This window comes from Lolium rigidum, chromosome 7 (assembly GCF_022539505.1).
Source record: "Lolium rigidum isolate FL_2022 chromosome 7, APGP_CSIRO_Lrig_0.1, whole genome shotgun sequence".
In the NCBI taxonomy this organism is placed as follows: Eukaryota; Viridiplantae; Streptophyta; class Magnoliopsida; order Poales; family Poaceae; genus Lolium; species Lolium rigidum.
In genome coordinates, this window is record NC_061514.1 from 123,340,748 (window position 1) to 123,359,772 (window position 19,025).

Genomic DNA, 19,025 nt, shown 5'->3' on the forward strand with positions numbered 1-19,025 from the left:
ATGAAGAAGAGGAAGAGGTGTACCAGTCCGAGGACGAAGAGGGCTCCGAGTGATCTCCATGGGGCGAGTAGCATCGCGCTTTTCCCCTTTTTGGCGTCTCGATGCCAAAGGGGGAGAAGTGTTCTATTAGGACTTCTCTCGGGGATTTGCATGGTTTGGGCACAAGCATATGCGTTTATCATTCCTTTATTGCTTGTGTTCCCCCTTATTTGACCTATTTGGTTTGGTTTGTTCCATTTAAAACTATGTGCTATATGTGGTGTGAGACATTGTTAAGGTTTTCGGATTTCTATATGTTGAGGTCAAGGTTATTATATTGTGTGTGATGCTATATCTCTGTATTATATATCTCCATATGGGTATGATTTCTATCACCTTATCTCAACTTCTTATTTGTGTATGTCTCTTGTTAGAGCTCATGTTGGATACCTCTTGTGTTGAGGCACCTCGCACCTATGTGTTGTGTATTTGTATTCAAATGCAAATTACATGTATGCACCCATGTAGGGGGAGTGCCTCTATGTTTTGCCAACATGCTTGATCTCTATAGTGATTCTCTTGCAAATCCGTATATTGTCATCAAACACCAAAAAGGGGGAGATTGAAAGAACATCTCTCATAATATGTTTTGTGTGTTTGATGTCAATGTATGTGATACACTAATGTTTGATTAAGTCGTACAGGGATTATATAGATACATGTATATGTGTGATGGATGTGGTAAGACGTGTCAAGAAGAAGCTATAACAGGATCACCAGGCCGGATATTCCGGGCCGGATATTTCCAAAATATTCGGCCCCCATTTTTCGGCTAAGGACTAGAGGATTTGTGGCTCAGTACTCCCTGGACATGGGCCGGATAATTGCTCGGACATTTGCCCGGATTTTCCCCAGGGCCGGATAATCCGAGCCGGATATTTCCAAAATATCCGGCCCCCCCCCCAAAATCGGCTAAGGACCTGAGGCGATGCAGCTGTGGACATGGGCCGGACATTTGGCCGGACATTTGGCCGGATTTTCCCAGGGGCCGGATTATCCGGCCCCAACTTAGGCCGGATTATCTGGGCCCCCGGAAGCTCCAACGGCTGGAATTTGGAGGGGGGGTATTTATACCCCCTTCTTCTACCTTGCTCCTTGCTCAATCATTGAAGAAATTCTGCCAAGCCTCACCACCATTAGAGCCACCTCAAGAACTCAAGATTTGCAAGATCTTCTTCCTCCCCCAACCAAATCTCTTGATCTTTGGAGATTCGAAGGAGAAACACCGATCTACATCCTCACCGAAGCGATTTACATTTCCCCCTCATTTGTTTGAGGGCCCTCTTGCTAGTGTTCCTCTTTGGTTCCCTAGTTGATTGTTGTTGATGTGTTGTTGTTGATTGTTGTATTGTTACAGATTTGGGAGCCTCCAATTCGGTTGTGGATGTGTGCCCCAAGAACCTTGTAAAGGCCCGGTTTCCGCCTCGAGGAAATCCCTTAGTGGAAGTGGGCTAGGCCTTCGTGGCGTTGCCCATAGGAGATCTGAGTGAAGCCTTCGTGGCTGTTGGTTTGGCTTTCATAGCAACCACACTCCTCCAAACGTAGACGTACCTTCTTGCAAAGGAAGAGAACTACGGGAATCATCTCTGTGTCATCGCGTGCTCCACTCTCGGTTACCTCTATCCTAATCTATCTCCTATATATTGCGTAGCTATATCGTGCTTAGTTGTTAGACTTGTCATATAGGTAAATTCACTTAGTTGCATATCTAGAGAATTTACCTTTGTGTCAAACCTAAATTGAAAAAGAACTAAAAATTGGTTAGCACCTATTCACCCCCCCTCTAGGTGCGGCATACGATCCTTTCAACGTCTTTAAGTGACACACCATCGTCGACAAAGAGGGCTGCTCCGGTGCTCCCCTAAACGAAGTTGAAGGGTCACAGCTGGTTTTTTTTCCCCTATGTTGGGTCCGCCGAAACCCATATCCCGCCCATGTATACCCGTTCGTATTGATACGGAATGTCACTAGTGGAAAACGGGCCTTTAGAGCATCTCCAGTCGCGTACCCCAAAGGGATTTGGGGATGCCGGCCAAAAAAACATCCCAGTCGCGTGCCCCAAAGGCCGCTTCGGTCCGGATGTGCCCCAAATATTGTCCGGCGTCCCTAGCCCATCCCCTGTGTATAGAGACTCTATCATGGACGCCGGACACGACTTTTACACTTGCTTTTTTGTTTGGAGGTCGCGTTTGGGGGACGTGGCTGGAAAAGTGACCTCCTCCAAACGCAAATTTTGTCCGGACGTCCCCCAAACGACTAATCCGGCGCTTTAGCCAGACGTCGTTTGGGGGATGCGACTGGAGATGCTCTTAGCACCGGTTGGTAAGGGGCTTATTTACGGTTGCCCAACCGGTGCTAAGTATCCGGTGCTAAAGGCCCTCCCCTTTAGCACCTGTTCAGTTACGAACCGGTGCTAAAGGGGCACCACTTGCCGGCTGCAAAGCGCCCGAGCAAGAGGACCTTTAGCACCGGTTCATAATATGAACCGGTGTTAAAGGGTTTGCCGCGGCAGGAAAACGCCTCAAAACGCTACCGCGGTAGAACCCCGCTACCGGTGCCTTTTTTATATCCAATTTTTTTCGAATTATTTTCCACTCCCTCTTTTTTTCAGAATTTTTAATATTTTAGTTATTTCACAAGTTTAGTCTCTAACTACACTTATCTCTAGTTCAATTACTTACTCGTGGTCAAACTTCCCGCTCGGTCACCCATCCTCCCACTACTACAACACTAGCACACTTAACTTTCGAGTTCCTTCCCGTCCCGCATCAAAGTGCTTCCCGTGCATGTATGTGATACTAGTATCATATCAATCCTATTAACATGTTGGTCTATGTCATATTTTTTATTGTTTGAATTTCATATAATTCTTTTAATAAACAAAAGTAATGATGTAATAACCTTGAATAAATAAATAAACATTAACTTTTTAATTTGTTAAATATTTTTTTTGCCAAACCTAAAACCTGAAAATTTGAAATCTTATAATTTGCTAAAAGTAATAGTAATCTTTATGCAGGATGCAATTATTAATTTTAATATTTAAAAAATAAAAAAATATAAAATCCTAAATTTGTAGCAAAAACTAAAATCTTTCTGCTTTCATATTTTAATTTGGAATTTTTATAATCTAAAAATTTTCTAACCGGGTCAACCCGGGTGAATTCGGATGTAACTATTTCCCATGATCATTTTGATATATTATACGCTTTTTTTGACGTCGTATGCAAAAGTTAATGCCATTTTACCTTTTTCTAATTTTTTATGCAAAAAAATTAAAATTAAAATTTGTTAATTTTTCCTAATAGTAGGTTGCGTAACATACATGAATCTCAAAATATTTTATTTTTTTAATCTTCTATCGTTTTCTTTTCTATTTTACAGAGTTAAAAAAGCGATCCGGGGGGGGGGGTGGAGGTGCGTGGGGAGCAGAAAACCTTTTAGCACCGGTTCGTGCCACGAACCGGTGCTAAAGGTCCCGCACGAACCGGTGCTAAAACTCCGGCCTCTCGAACCGGTGCTAATGCACCCTTTTATCTGGGTTCGTATCCGGTTCGGTACTAATGCTCTTTGGATATGCCCATATGCGCCACCGAATTTTGACTTTCTGTGGCGCATGTGGGGATATGCGCCACATAATTTTGACTTTCTATGGCGCATGTGGCAGATGCGCCACAGAATTCCATTCGCCCATGTGCAGTGCTGAACCCCACGTGGGCCCTATGGAGATTCTGTGGCACATCCATCCACATGCGCCACAGAAAGTTAAAGTTCTATGGCGCACCAGTCGAACATGGGCCACATAAATTAGAATTTTTTGTGGAGCATATTTTTTATGCGCAACATATATAATTTTTGTGGAGCATATTTTTTACGTGCGCCACTTAATATATTCCTAACTATAATGGTTTTCCTACTAGTGAGTCTCTTAAAATGGTTTTTAAATAAAGCAAGCCGAGCCGGCTCTGATAGTTTTAGAGACAGGTCTCAAATCTTGACCGTCTGAGGTAATTGAGCAGAGCCATTTTGTTTTGTTTTCATGGTAAACCGGCTCGAGGGGCCGTCTCTAAGTAGCGAGTTTGTACTAGCTTAGTGACACTGGGTAAGAGAGTGAGAAGAGAAGTGTTACATGCACTCCTCCACACGCTCGCCTTGCCTCCACGTGCACTGCCGTTAGCGGGATTGAGCCTCAAGCAAGGCTTTCATGAGCATGTCTATATAAACTCTTGCACAGCTACCGCAGAAACATGTTAGATTTTTCCACCTCTCCCTACTTGCGACACTTTTGAAGTCTACTCCATCTAGCCCGCTGGTGTGCACCGGGGAACGGAAGAGCATGTCTCCGGAACAAATCTCCTTTATGGTATTGTATGAGAGAGTGTGAATTAAGTTTTTGGGAAGCGTTCCGTGGGACTGCTCACGGTCTTCATCAGGGGCCGTCTTCCTGACAAGTCGGGCGGTATTGCGTACCATCTGCTTCGACCAGTCTTCGTCAACTTTGCGTCAATAATATAACGTTGCATCGACAATAACTTCATATACTCCCTCTGTCCCATGAAGATATTCTGAGATTTGTCTAAAGTTGGACGTATGTAGCATGTACATACATCCAATGGCGTAGCTTAGTGCAAGTCGGGGGGGCCGCCGCCCCCTCCAGCTTTGTACGAAATGCTGAAGACTTTCATTTTTGAACAGCTTAAGAAGGAAATTTTTAGCGTTTTGCCCCCCCCCCCCAAATGCTGATCAAAAGCTGATATTTTGCCTTTTGCCCCCCCCCCCCCCTTATTTTCTGTCAAGCTCCGCCACTGCATACATCTAAACTTTAACAAATCTCAGACAACCTTCGTGGGATGGGGGAGTACAACCTACCGATGCGTGTGGCATATTCCAATCTGTTTTGTGATGGTTGTTCTAACATATGCTCTGCTGCTGCTGTTTATATTGATTTATACATCTAGAATTAATTATAAAATTATTGCCTAATTATTCAATAATAGTCGTGTACGCTACACGCTAGTTTGTAACATGCGAGGGGAAGCCCCATTCATGGTGGAGGAGGTCCACAGGCGCTCTGAAGATATTGGATGTTCTGGTGCAGATCCGCTACGGGTACCTCCGGCAGCAACTCCGCCATCAGGACTCGCTCCTCCGGTGGCGTGGAGCCTCGCCTGCAGGATCATAATTTTGCGGTACAACTTCTATGGCAGAGCGTGTTCCCGCTCCAGCGCGGCTTGGACGAAACCCCCTGGATCCTGACCCCTGCTCAACCATTCAGTCCGCCTGCCGCCGGTGAGAAAGCCGGGCGCGTGGAAGAGATCAACGTTTATATACCGTGATTATATTATGTGTGAACATAGATACCATCCATATTTATCTTGGTACTGTTACACAGCAACATGTCATACCACGGCGACACTTACCTACATTATGAGACAGCGACAAGTCACGCCACGACGTCGAAAGATCATCCGTCTAAATTGATTGCAATAAAATCCACGGAATACATAATGAACGGGACTAATCACAAATGTCAACGCCAAACCAATAGATCAGCAAGCGACGTACGGCCACACCACCATCAAGCATATTTTTCCGCGATGTCAGCGAGACGGCTAGCGAGCTCAGCCGGCGTCGAGAACAACGCCAAGTGGTCTGCGCCGTCTATTTCCATCACCTTATCGACGGGGTAGTTTTCTATCATCCACCTCTGGAAGCCCTCGTCAATGGCGAGGTCGTCCTTGCAAACGATGAACACCTTACGCACCGACCCGTAGCGAGCCTCGCTGTACGGCTGCTGCAGTCTCAGGTCGTCCAGGAACATCGAACTCACTCTCATCAGGGATCTTCCGAGCGTTATGTCCTACCATGAGAATTGGTACAAGGAACGTCTCATTTGTGGTACTAGTATAATCACTCTATAAAAGAACATCACATAATTTCCGAAACTCTCTTTTTGGTGAATAATCTCAGTGTACAGATTAGGATCGAGGAACATCTGATCGATTCTCATATGCTATGTTCTAGTCAACTGATGCTCAAATAGGGTGTATAGATAACAAAGCAACGGGTACCTCCGGCGAGCACAGCTGATACAATTTTGCTCGTGTGACCAGCGGACCGAACAGAAAGGAAATAGGCAGCTTGCCGTCAGGATCTTGAGGCTTGAACTCCGTGTCCATCCAGTCCTCGGCCGTCCTCCCCTCCACGAACTTTTATAGCGAAAAAAATAGATCAAGCAATCATTCAGTAATCACAAGTACTTCCTCCGTCTATAAAAAAATATCAGAGGTTTGTGTAAGTTTAAATTTATCTACACAATAAATAGTGACATCCTTTTACGAACAAAGGAAGTACAAAAAGTAGACAGTTTGGGATATGATCAAGCTGGTGTTGTTACGGACCGTGAAGTTACTTGTTCCTGCGTCCGAATTTATACTCCCAGACAAGAAAAGGACAAGCAAACTGGGTAGTATCGGAATACTGCTACTGCTAGACAGATCATGGACATGGAGAACCTCTACAGATATTTTTTTCGAAATGGGGGAGAACACCTCCATCGAAAAAATGCAGATATCATAATGCCATGCTGTATGTACCTTTTCAAGCACGTACGACGGCGGCGAGCTGTGGTCCGGCATGAAGGCGGTGACGAACACCGCGGCGGCGACCTTCTCCGGGAACAGCTCGGAGGCCAGGGCGATGCTCACGCCGCCGAGACTGTGGCCGACGAGCACGACCTTCTCCTCGGCAGGGAGGGACTCCAGGAGGTCCAGCAGCGGCTTGCTGTAGTCGCGGAACGTCGGCACCTCGCGCAGCGGCCTGGGGTCGATGCCCGACGCCGCGAGGTCAGGCGTGCTGACGCGGTGCCCGGCTGACCTGAGCCGCGTGGCCACCTTGTACCAGGACCAGCCGCCGTGGCATGCGCCGTGCACCAGGACGATGTGCTTGCTGCATGCAGCTTTGCCCGCGGGAGCCTCCATGTGGCTCTGTAGTTTTTGTGTGCGTTAAAATGCGGAATAGATTGGTTTGGTTGCACAGCATGTTCGGCTGGCTCTCTCCTCTTTCATTATATAGACAAGGATACAACATAGATTACAATACAAGTTACCGATACGTATACTAGACAAACACGTACTCTGTCATCCTCCCTCTCAATTTTAACCGGTGACAAAAGATTGATACTGTGTCTACACTGCTCAAACAACAGCAACAGCAAAGAAAGAGGCTTGGTGAAGATCTGCAACTTGATTTTTAGAGAAGATGAACCGAATCTCTGGATTTGATGTCTAGGTGACGGATTTACTTATGTCTGTAGCGATCAGCCGGTTCATCACGTGGCGCGTTGCCGTCCATGTACCGCGCGTAGGCCCACCTCTCCCTTCACGTAGTACCTGTTTCCTCGTCAACGCAGCAGATGGGTGTAGCCCCACCTCACCAGCACAGCCTGCACCTGCACGTTCATGTTACTATCTCTCCTAGCTTGTTCGTTACTCCTAGCTAGCTTTGTACATTTTAGCCAACCACGATGCAAATAGTAACTATAGTAGCTTGCTAGATCTCTTTCTGTTGACATTAGGAGGAGGGCTCAAATTCAACAAAAGTTGCTTGATATTCTTGATAAAGAGGAAAGTTTCTAGCGCCAAAGGTCAAGAGAAAATTGGCTGCTCCAGGAGGACAGCAATACTGCATATTTTCATAGGATTCTAATGGTTGCAACAAAAAAAAGTACTATTTTCTCTCTGAAACATGGTGATTCAGTGATTCAAGGAGATGAGGATCTCTTGAAACATGCTACTTAATTTTATAAAAATCTCTTTGGGCCTATGGAGGACACTGGAGTCCGATTAAATGGTGACATTTGGAATACTGATGTAAAATTAAATGATATTGACAGGGAGAATATGAGTAGGAGATTCACAGAGGAAGAAGTCAAAAATGTGATAGACCAAATGGAGAAGAATAAAGTTGCAGGCCCTGATGGAATTCCCATTGAATTTTATCAAGAGTGTTGGGATATAATCAAAAATGATTTGATGGTTGTGTTTCATGATTTTTATGACCACAAGATTGACCATGATAGAATCAATTATGGTGTTATCACCTTGATTCCAAAGAGTGATGAAGCAGACAAAATTCAAAAATTTAGATCCATCTGTTTTGTTGCAAGTTTTGTTCGAAATCTTCACAAAACTCTCACTGTCAGAGTTGTGCCGCCTATGGACAAGGTTTTGTCCCCGTGTTAAACATCCTTTGTCAAAGGAAGATTCATTACTGATGGGATTATGCTGCTTCAAGAAGTTTTTGGAGAGAGAAAATTCAGGAAGCAACGGGGGTAGTCCTGAAAAGTGATTTTGAAAAAGCTCGTGCTAAAGTCAACTGGATTTTTTTTGACTGTTGCTCAGAGAAAGGGTTCGGTGATAATTGGCTCATTTGGATAAAAAAAAAGGTGGTCACAGAAGGCACCTTGAGCGTGAAATTCAATGATAATGTTGGTCCCTATTTTGCTAGCTGCAAAGGAGTTAGACAGGGTGACCCTTTTGCCCATTTCCTGTTCAACATGGCAGCTAATAGTTTGTCCAAAATGGTTTCTTTGGCACAACAAAATGGTCTAGTTAGTGGATTGGCTAGTAACTTGGTGGATAAAGGGGTGGTTGTGCTTCAATATGCTTATGACACCATTCTCCTGATTCAAGATAGTGAAGAGCAAGCTATAAATTTGAAACTCATGTTGTACATTTTCTAATCTATGTCTGGGTTGAAAATCAATTTTGAAAAAAGTGAAGTGATAATGGTGCTTGAGGATGATGCAAAAGCACTAGATTTTGCTGCTTTATTTAATTGTCAGCAAGGGGTTTGGCCCATAAAATACTTGGGTACCCCTGTGTGTGCAAGGAGACCGACTGTGGCAGAGATGGGTTTCCTTGGTGAGAAAACAAAGAAGAAAATGAGTGGTTGGGTTGGAAACTCTATGTCTATTGGTGAGAAAGTGCTTAAAATTGATGCCTGTCTATCTAGCATTGTTGTTTACCAGATGTCTATGAGATTGTTACATAAAATAAATATTTAAGAGGTTGCCTAGCCCATCAGGTCCTTTTTCTGGGCTGGGAGTGCTGATAAAAAGAAATATCATTTTATTAAATGGAAATGGATCTGTAAACCCAAGAAAAAAGGGGGTTTGGGTTTGAAGAATCTATACAATTTTAATACTAGCGTGATGTTCAAGTGGTGGTGGAAGCTTGAGAATGGCTCTGGCCCATGGAAAAATCTGATGAGATAGAAATACTTGAGGGGCGGAGGTGTTTTTTATACAAAGAACAGACCTAGTGACTCTCCCCTCTGGAAAGATATGTTACAGGTTAAACACATATATCTGAGTGGCAGAAGGATGCAGGTATGTGATGGCAGAAACACCAGTTTATGGGGGGTGCTTGGTATGATCAGTGTCCTTTGAAAGATGGGTTTCCTAATATTTATGAGATTTGTGTTGAACAATCTGTTATAGTGGCTGAGGCAGCATCTTTGAACTAGTGATTCTCTTTCGGGAGATGGATGACACCGTATGTTGCTATGCAGATCCATGGGGTGACTCAAATTGTGTCTCAAACTAATCTCAGTGAAGAGACAGACAAACCCTTGTGGAAATGGGAAAAGGGAGGCAAATTTACCGTGAAATTCTATCTACAAGCACATGTGTGGATGTGGTTTGGATAGAACTTTCAAACACTTATGTAAAGTAAGATACCTCTCAAAATCAAAATCTGGTTGTGGCTTATTTGGCATGATTCTATTGCAACAAAGGATAGTCTGTTGAAACGGAACTGGCTTGGGAACTTTGCATATCAATTTTGTAATAAAGATGAATCCATCTCTCATCTCTTCTTTAGTTGTCCAGCTGCTAAATTTGTTTGGAGTGTTGTTGCTCAGGCAATTGGAGCTCCAACGAGACCTAGATCCTTCACCCAGTTTTTTGGGTGGTTCCCTTAATTCATTCCTGCTAGCAGAAACACCCAGATTGCAGGGTTAGCTGATGTTTGCTGGGCTATCTGGAAACTCGGGAACAAAGCTTGTTTTGAACACAAATTGATAAAAACTCCTTTTAAACTAATAAACTATTCTACTATGTTCATGAAACACTAGGCAGGTTTACACAATGAGAAAGACGCGAAGGACATTCGTGCTGGTGCTGATGGTTTACTGAGGCTTGCTGGTACTGCTGACAACACTGGTGGAAATCGATCGGCTACTGATCAACACCAACCTATTCGCTTGATGGATGCGGGGAGAATCGACGATGAAGCTGGAGATATGGAAACGGATGTCGTGATGCTGCAAATGCTTGATCTCTTTGGTTTGCTTGTGGGCTGTTGCATTGTTTTGTTACGTAGTTTCATGGAAGGTTCTATAATCATAGATAGTTTGTGGTTGCAAGTTTGTAAAACTCCTAACTCCCTCCCTTCTCGAACGCTAGCAGTAGACGGCGCTCTCCCCCTGCTGCTTTTTCTTTTGGCCCCAGGCCTTGTTACTATGTTTTTCATTATCTCTTTGGTAATGAAAATCGATCCATGGGGATCAGTTGGAAAAAAATTACTTTTTTCTCTTTGATATTGTATCAAGCTAGCTTCCTTCGTATTATGTTGTGGAGTGTTGTAGTTTAAATGAATACATTGTATGTCCGTAGAAAATAGCTAGCTAGCTCCCACGAGTCACGAGTGCTCTCAACTCACTTTCCCCCTCCCTCCCTCTCCTCCTGCTACACTGACCTTGAGGGTCGTTCGCCTTTGATCAGGCCACCGACAACCACTCCGTCGGAATAGCTGGCCGGAGTTGGTTTAGGCTAGGCGTCGGAGTAGTCTTGGGTTTAGATTTGTAGTTCTTCTTGTTTTTTTGGCTTATGCCGGTGTTTGGACGTATGCCCCGTAGAGTAGGCGGAGCTCTAGATCTCGGCCGCTGGATCCATGGCGTCTTAGGGTTGTTGCTTGCCCAGCTGCTGCGCCTCTGGTTGGAGCATGGTTTGGGGACTGGCGAGCCGCCTTCATCAATAAAGTGGTGGCTCCAAGATCTGATTTTCCTAGTTTTTGCTACAAAAAGGATAAAGCTCCTAACCGGCTATGGCAGCGAGGGGGAGCGCCGTTCTGGAGTAGCAAGGTGCTTTCTTTCTTCTCTCCCGGCCGCCTGTGGTGGTGAGGAGGCGCGGAAGAGCGGTTCGCCACTTTTGGAGCTAGGCCTTTGATCTTGTATTCCTCGTCGGCGTTGCTTCTGTTGGAGAAGCTCTTGGCTGCTATCTTCCCTAGCCTGCTATGGTGGCGAGGAGGAGTTCGACGGCAGGGTGGCTTCTCTTAGTGATCCGCCTCGGCGTCTGCCTGCGAGGTGCTATGGAGCTGTGCTCAGCAAGCTCCTTTGTGCGGAACACATGCCGTAGATGTTCGACGCAGTGATCCTTGGCTGGCTGGGCGTCCCAATCTCTACCTCCATCGTGGAAGCCTTGATCGGTTCTCTGCCCTAGAGCTCGGCCTTGTGCTGCTTCCAAGTGGTTCATCGCCGATGGCAGTTCAACGGCCGGCGGCAGAGACTCTTCGTCGGAATGGGGCTTTCGAGCACTCATCCCTTGAATCTCGGCAGCTTCACCTTGAGATCGCCGGCGTTTGGTGGCGGTGGCACTCAGGCACTGGATTTCTTGATCTTCTTTTGTGCTATGGTGTTTTCTGGAAATTCAGAGGCCCTTACTTCAAATTTTTGCGTTCTTTGTGTGAGTGTTGTGAAAGGGTCTCTATGTAAACCGTACCTGGCAGGTTGTTAACAGATTTCATCAGGGTCCTTCTAGACCCCTCACTTGTTGAAAAATAAAAAGCTCTCACGAGTGCTCGTTGCCGGTGAGGTTGATTTGACGCTTGTGCATGGTCAATGATAAAGGTCAATTTTTTGGGATTTATCGATGTTGCATATGATGTTGTGATTTGCTACAAACTTATTTTTTTTTTTGTGTGTATCCACATGTAAAATGTTGCGATGTTAATTTTGATTTACGCTAGAATAGTTTTCTAATGTTGTAGACATGTTTTGAAATGTTGGATGCCTTAATCATATATGTTGGATGCATTAATATATTTTGTACAAACAATGGCACACCTTACCAACATTTTTCCTGCAACCTTGTAATTTGTTGGATAGCCTTTTTTTTGCTACATTGGTGTGTTTAAAATGCTACAACAATTTTTCGCGGCCTTAATCGGGCATGGTGTTATCTCCATGGATATGGTACAGAGAGATTTTCACCAATATTACATATGTTATCGTATAATGTTGGATAAATTAGACCAAAATGTTGGATGCATTGCAAAGAATGTTGTACAAAAATATCGAGTTTTTTAAAATATTACATACATGGATAAAAAATATTGCACTCAGTATTTTTTGTACCATTATTTCGCGAATAAATGAAAAATTTGGAGACCGGTGTTACATACTATGAAAAAAATGGTACATACGAATCATTTTTGTACCACGATTGGATGCGTCGAGTTCGCTCACCTAAGTTGATCCGACGGTCGTAAAGGCAGTGGCTGGGTGGCTTTTTATAGTCGGCTCATGCCTCGCTGGTTTTTTATATTACACGGGAAAAATATTAAGCTAGATATTTTTCGCAGCAATGATATGGGATCTTCCAACATTTGTAATCAAATAATGGTCTTTTGTTTTTCTACATAAATGTGTCAAAAGTGTTGCATCATTTTTACGCAGTTCAACACTTTAACCTAAAAAATTGCTGCGACTAAATAGTAGTACATACTTCTTTACTACATATTATGTCTCAATAGCTAGTGCTAAGAGCAACTCCAGTCGTGTCCCCCAAAGGTTTTTGGGGCACGCCGGACATTTTTCCGGCTTCAGACGCGTGCCCCAAACTCCCCTTTCGCCCCGCGCGGCTCAATATGTTGTCTGGAGCCCCAAGCCCGTCCACGCTCCACGGGGACGCTCCGGGTGCACCGGACAGAGCGAGAAGTGAGGCGGGAGTAGCAGGCCCGACGCATCATTGACCCATTGAAATATAACCAGTATACCGCCACATCACGCCCTCCCGCCACTTCATGCCGCCAGCCGCACATTTCTCTACCCTGCCAAAATATTTCACCCCTCCCGCCGATTCATTTCTCCCTCCAGTCGCCGCTACTCTCTCCCAGCCATGGCACCGACAGGCCCCAAAAAAAGGCCAAGAAATCGGCCACCAAGCCACCGGTCAAGGAGGTAGTGGCGAAGGGGCCGAAGGTGCCCTTCGCGAAGCCGCGGAAGGCGCCGGCAGCGAAGATGAAGCCGGACAACTAGACCGAAGAAAGGTGGCAGGAAGAATGCATGCGACGCAGGTTGTCGATGGCGGAGCGGAGGGGGCGGCGGGTGGTGGAGCAGGCGAAGAAGACGGCGACATCGCTTGCGCATCAGAAGGCCGTGCTGGCCGCATGTGTTGTTGCGACGATGTCGTTGTGCTCAACGGGCCTACGTCGACTCAGGATGCACAGTCGATGTCGCCGAACCCCTTCTCCTAAATTATGTTCAATTTGCAACCTGATCTGTAATATGATGTAGTTTGATCGCAACTACTTCGACGAAAACAATCTCTTTTGAATTTAAACTATTTAAATTTAGGGCTTTCTATTTTCGTGGCCTCGGGTCCTTAGTTGTGCTCAGTTTTCCCCAGCTCCTTAGTTTTTCCTCAGTTTTCCCCAAGACCTTGTCTGAAACCATCACAGGTGTTGTAACGGCCGGTTGCCCGACGGTTGACCGTTATCTTCTGACTAGTGGGGTCACGTAGAGCCCGCAAAGACACGTCAGACCATCCATTTTTGTTTGACCGTAAGCATCGCTGTATCCGTGACCAAAACACGCACGAGTGGGGCTTCGGTATATCGAATGACAAGTGGCGCCATGACGCTGATACAAGGGGCAATACACAGGTAGGAATAAATTTTTAAACGGAGCTCTACAGCAATGGCACGGAGGAGGTGGCCTGCGGGGTGCCTAGATGAGATCAACGTCCACAAAGAACTGCATGAGGCTGGACCAGACGCATTAGATAGATATGAACTAGACGCGTTTAACCATGCAAAGAAGAGAAGAAATGGTCGACGACATCGACGACTACCTCAAAACTTTGACTGACCGTGTCCGACACGAACGCGAGCAATGTAGAGAAAACTAGTGTCTCTCCTTTCTGGCGTGTATAGATGGATGCTAGAGAAAATTGTTACTACATCTGATCTAAATTAATTGTCGCGGATTGAATACATTTAGGTTGCCTGAATCCACGACAAATAATTCAGATCATAGGAGTACATACTTCTTTACTACATATTATGTCTCAATAGCTGGTGCTAAGAGCAACTCCAGTCGTGTCCCCCAAAGGTTTTTGGGGCACGCCGGACATTTTTCCGGCTTCAGACGCGTGCCCCAAACTCCCCTTTCGCCCCGCGCGGCTCAATATGTTGTCCGGTGCCCCAAGCCTGTCCACGCTCCACGGGGACGCTCCGGGCGCACCGGACAGAGCGAGAAGTGAGGCGGGAGTAGCAGGCCCGACGCATCATTGACCCATTGAAATATAACCAGTATCCCGCCACATTGCGCCCTCCCGCCACTTCCTGCCGCCAGCCGCACATTTCTCTACCCTGCCAAAATATTTCACCCCTCCCGCCGATTCATTTCTCCCTTCTGTCGCCGCTACTGTCTCCCAGCCATGGCGCCGACAGGCCCCAAAAAATGGCCAAGAAATCGGCCACCAAGCCACCGGCCAAGGAGGCAGTGACGAAGGGGCCGAAGGCGCCCTTCGCAAAGCCGCGGAAGGCGCCGGCGGCGAAGATGAAGCCGGACAACTAGACCGAAGAAAGGTGGCAGGAAGAATGCATGCGGCGCAAGTTATCGATGGCGGAGCGGAGGGGGCGGCGGGTGGTGGAGCAGGCGAAGAAGACGGCGACATCGCTTGTGCATCAGAAGGCCGTGCTGGCCGCATGTGTTGTTGCGATGAGATCGTTGTGCTCAACGGGCCTACGTCGACTCAGGATGCACAGACGATGTCGCCGAACCCCTTCTCCTAAATTATGTTCAATTTGCAACCCGATCTGTAATATGCTGTACTTTGATCGCGGCTACTTTGATCGCGACTACTTCGACGAAAACAATCTCTTTTGAATTTAAACTATTTAAATTTAGGGCTTTCTATTTTCGTGGCCTCGGGTCCTTAGTTGTGCTCAGTTTTCCCCAACTCCTTAGTTTTTCCTCAGTTTTCCCCAAGACCTTGTCTGAAACCATCACAGGTGTTGTAACGGCCGGTTGCCCGACGGTTGACCGTTATCTTCTGTCTAGTGGGGCCACGTAGAGCCCGCAAAGACACATCAGACCATCCATCTTTGTTTGACCGTAAGCATCGCTGTATCCGTGACCAAAACGCGCACGAGTGGGGCTTCGGTATATCGAATGACAAGTGGGGCCATGACGCTGATACAAGGGGCAATACACGGGTAGGAATAAATTTTTAAACGGAGCTCTACAGCGATGGCATGGAGGAGGTGGCCTGCGGGGTGCCGAGATGAGATCGACGTCCACAAAGAACTGCATGAGGCGGGACCAGACGCATTAGATAGATATGAACTAGACGCGTTTAACCATGCAAAGAAGAGAAGAAATGGTCGACGACATCGACAACTACCTCAAAACTTTGACTGACCGTGTCCGACACGAACGCGACCAATGTAGAGAAAACTAGTGTCTCTCCTTTCTGGCGTGTATAGATGGATGCTAGAAGAGTGTGGTGGCGAAGGGAAAGACCTCGCGGTGGTCTGTGGCGTCCAGCATAGCGGGGCGGCGTGGCCGTGCCCACAGCGGCGTGCATGCATGTTCGGCATTGGCATCAGCATGTACGTTCGGCATTGATCTCGGCGGTATCTCTGGTGTGTCAGTGATTGAATGAGGTGACGGGATTGAGGGTGCATCCCGACGGTGACCTAGCAGTGGCGGCGAGCATAGCCGTTCTGACCATGCCGATATCGGCATCGGCATCGTTTGGAGGCTGTGGTGCTCGAATCAGTTTGGGATTTTTTCTTGTACGCCAAAATGAATTTGAAATAAGTTTTGTGTTGAAGGTTAGGTAACGAAAGTTTGTAACTAGGCCCAAAATTATACTAGCGCCATGGTGAGGTTCTTTTTGATAGAGCTATACGGTTGGGCAAACTTTTTTGACACTTTTTAGAGAGGGTTCCTTGTTGTTACACGTATGGCATCATGTATGGCAAATTTGGGGTCATTTGGAGATGTTCGAAAAATCACTTTGCTTAAACGCATGCCGTTTCGTCTCACTGAAACCAGCTTTTCTAACAAGGTGATTTTTTCTACCTTCTCTAAATGACCTCAAATTTCATACAGCAGATCTTCTATACATAGATAGATAGATTGTTTCGTTTTTACATTTTTCGAACTTTTTATTTCCCTTTATAATACCCAATTGATTTTCAGGTCAAAACCTCGAAAAACAGCATCATGTATGGCATCATTTTCGCCCTAAATTTCAAATTTGTGAAACTTTTCCTTTTAGATATTTCTTGTTGTTATAGGTATGGCATCATGTATGCCAAATTTGGTTAGGTCTCACTGAAACCAGCTTTTGTAACAAGTTAGGTTTTTTCGACCTTCTCAAAAGGGATTTTTTCTACCTTCTCTAAATGACCTCAAAAATCATACAGACGATCTTCTATACAAAGATAGGTAGATTGTTTTGTTTTTACATTTTTTTGAACTTTTATTTCCCTTTATAATACCCATTTGATTTTCAGGTCAAAACCTCGAATGTTAACATAAGTAGATGGTGAACCCTTCCAAACTTCAAATACAGAGATAGATAGATTGTTTCGTTTATCATTTTTACCATGAATAGTAATGGCTACAAGAAATCGGTGATGGTTTATCATTTTTTTGCGTGAAAAGTAATGGATACAACAAATCGGTGATGGTTTATCATTTTTCCGTGAAAATTAATTGCTACAACAAATCGGTGATGATTTATCATTTTTTGCGTCAAAAGTAATGCCTAAAAGAGTTTATAATTTTTAGCGCGTGAAAAATAATACAGAAAACTGCCCTTTAGCATACTTAGAGAGTGGAAGGTAACCGCCGACAGAGAGAGGGGTTATCCTGCTCGTTAGATCATACGATCAACGGTCGGCGGGCATGATCCGCGTGACATGGGCTAGACCAATCAGGGCAATGTTGCACGTCTGCGAGAATTTGTGGAGGGAGAGGGCAAAACTGAGTAGTATCAAGAAACCAAGGGCACCTGTGTAATAAACAGACTAAGGGATTCAAATATGAGATTTAAAAAATGGAAAATGCGTGTTTTGTACAATGAAACCCATCTTGGCCTACCTCAAACAATTTGCAATACAAATATACATGAGTGTGAGAATTGTGGCCTCATTTAGACAAAGTATGTTTTGGGGAAAGCTGTTTTGGGAAGGGCTTATTGTGGAAAACCATGCACCTTCATAGCTACTAGGTGATTTGAGAAGTGGCAATTTGTGGTAAAACTTGATTTATCTATGACTTATCTATGTTTTGAGAAGTGGCAGTTTGTGGTAAAGACTCCATGAGTAAGTGCCACTATTTTTCGGAATTTTTTGCACATTAAATGACTCATTTAACTAGTTAATTCCATTTGTTGACTCTCTGTTGACCAGCCACTTGAGGATAAAACTAAGCATATTGCACTAGCCAGTATTAGCACTCAAGGGGAAAACTGAGCACACAAAAAATGCTACTCCCTCCGATTCATATTAATTGACTCTAAAATGAATGTATCTAGACATATTTTAGTTCTAGATACATTCATATTGAAGTCAATTAATATGAACCGGAGGGAGTAGTATAATACTCGAGGTTATACCTGAGTATATCTAAATTTCTAGGGTTAGACTCGAGGACGCGTGTTGCGGTGCAGAAATGGAAGACGTGCAATTGTTGACGCGTAGACGCGGGTCGCGGTGCAGATGTCGAACAGTCGTAGACGTGCAATCGTGGACGCGTGTCGCGTTGCAGAAGTCCAAGACGTGCAGACGTGCAACGGTGGACGCGTAGGACGCGGGTCGCATTAACCACCCCTCGCCTTTATAGACGCCTCCTCCCACTATCTCTGTCACTCTCACTCGCCCACGCAACGCCGCCTCTCTCACGTCCCATCGTCTTCTCCAAAGCAAAAAACCCTCTCCCTCTCCCTCTCCTCTGCCGGCGAGATGGACAAGGAGAATGCCAATCCCATCGTCCATGAGGCCGTCGGCTCCAAGCGCGACGCCTCCCTCTTCGACGCCGTCCCCTCAACGCACGTCGCCGCCGTCCCCTCAACGGACGTCGCCGCCTCCTCCGCCGGTGCATCGGAGGCTGCTGCCGCCGGTCGCGGTCAGATCCCGCCGGGATATGACCCCTACAAGGATGTGCCGTACGTCCCGCCCCCGAACCCCTACGACACCTCCATGGACGACGCATGGAGCGACGTAACTACGGTTTGCTTCCTTTTTTGTTCCCCATTCCTTTTGAACCCTATTTTTGCTGGTGTAGATGGATCTGTAGATGGATGAGTATTGCGCTAATATTTGCGCCGATTTTATTCCAATTTTTTTATCCCTTCTTGATTTCGTTTCAGATTTGGGGTTCGGCCGTTCGGTTAATTTATGCAAGTAATAATGGGATCTCAATCAGTTAATTTGTGCAAGTAATCATGGGATCTCAATCAGTTATTTTATGCACGAATCAAAAGATATCAACCGTTTAATTTTTCAAATAATCTGAAATGTGTTCAAGTTCAGATCTGGAATCTGTTTGTTTGCCTATGATGAATCGGTGGGCACAAATTTTTACAGGGAGGGTTTAGCGAACCATTGCTGTGTACAAATCTGTTGTGCATGAGCTTTGGTTCGCTAACACCTTCCCTGTAGACATATAATCGTGTCCACTCTAAC

General features: G+C 45.5%; 1 protein-coding gene across 1 annotated transcript; it reads right to left on the reverse strand.

Moving 5' to 3' along the window:
- Positions 1 to 5,495: 5,495 nt before the first annotated feature.
- On the reverse strand, positions 5,496 to 7,211 carry LOC124676799 (salicylic acid-binding protein 2-like). Its single transcript, XM_047212826.1, has 3 exons — positions 6,636 to 7,211; positions 6,111 to 6,248; positions 5,496 to 5,899 (listed from the first exon to the last, which is right to left on the reverse strand). Exons 1-3 carry the CDS (start codon positions 7,017 to 7,019, stop codon positions 5,618 to 5,620), a joined length of 804 nt encoding a protein of 267 aa, XP_047068782.1. The 5' UTR covers positions 7,020 to 7,211; the 3' UTR covers positions 5,496 to 5,617.
- Between the last annotated feature and the right edge of the window lie 11,814 nt (positions 7,212 to 19,025).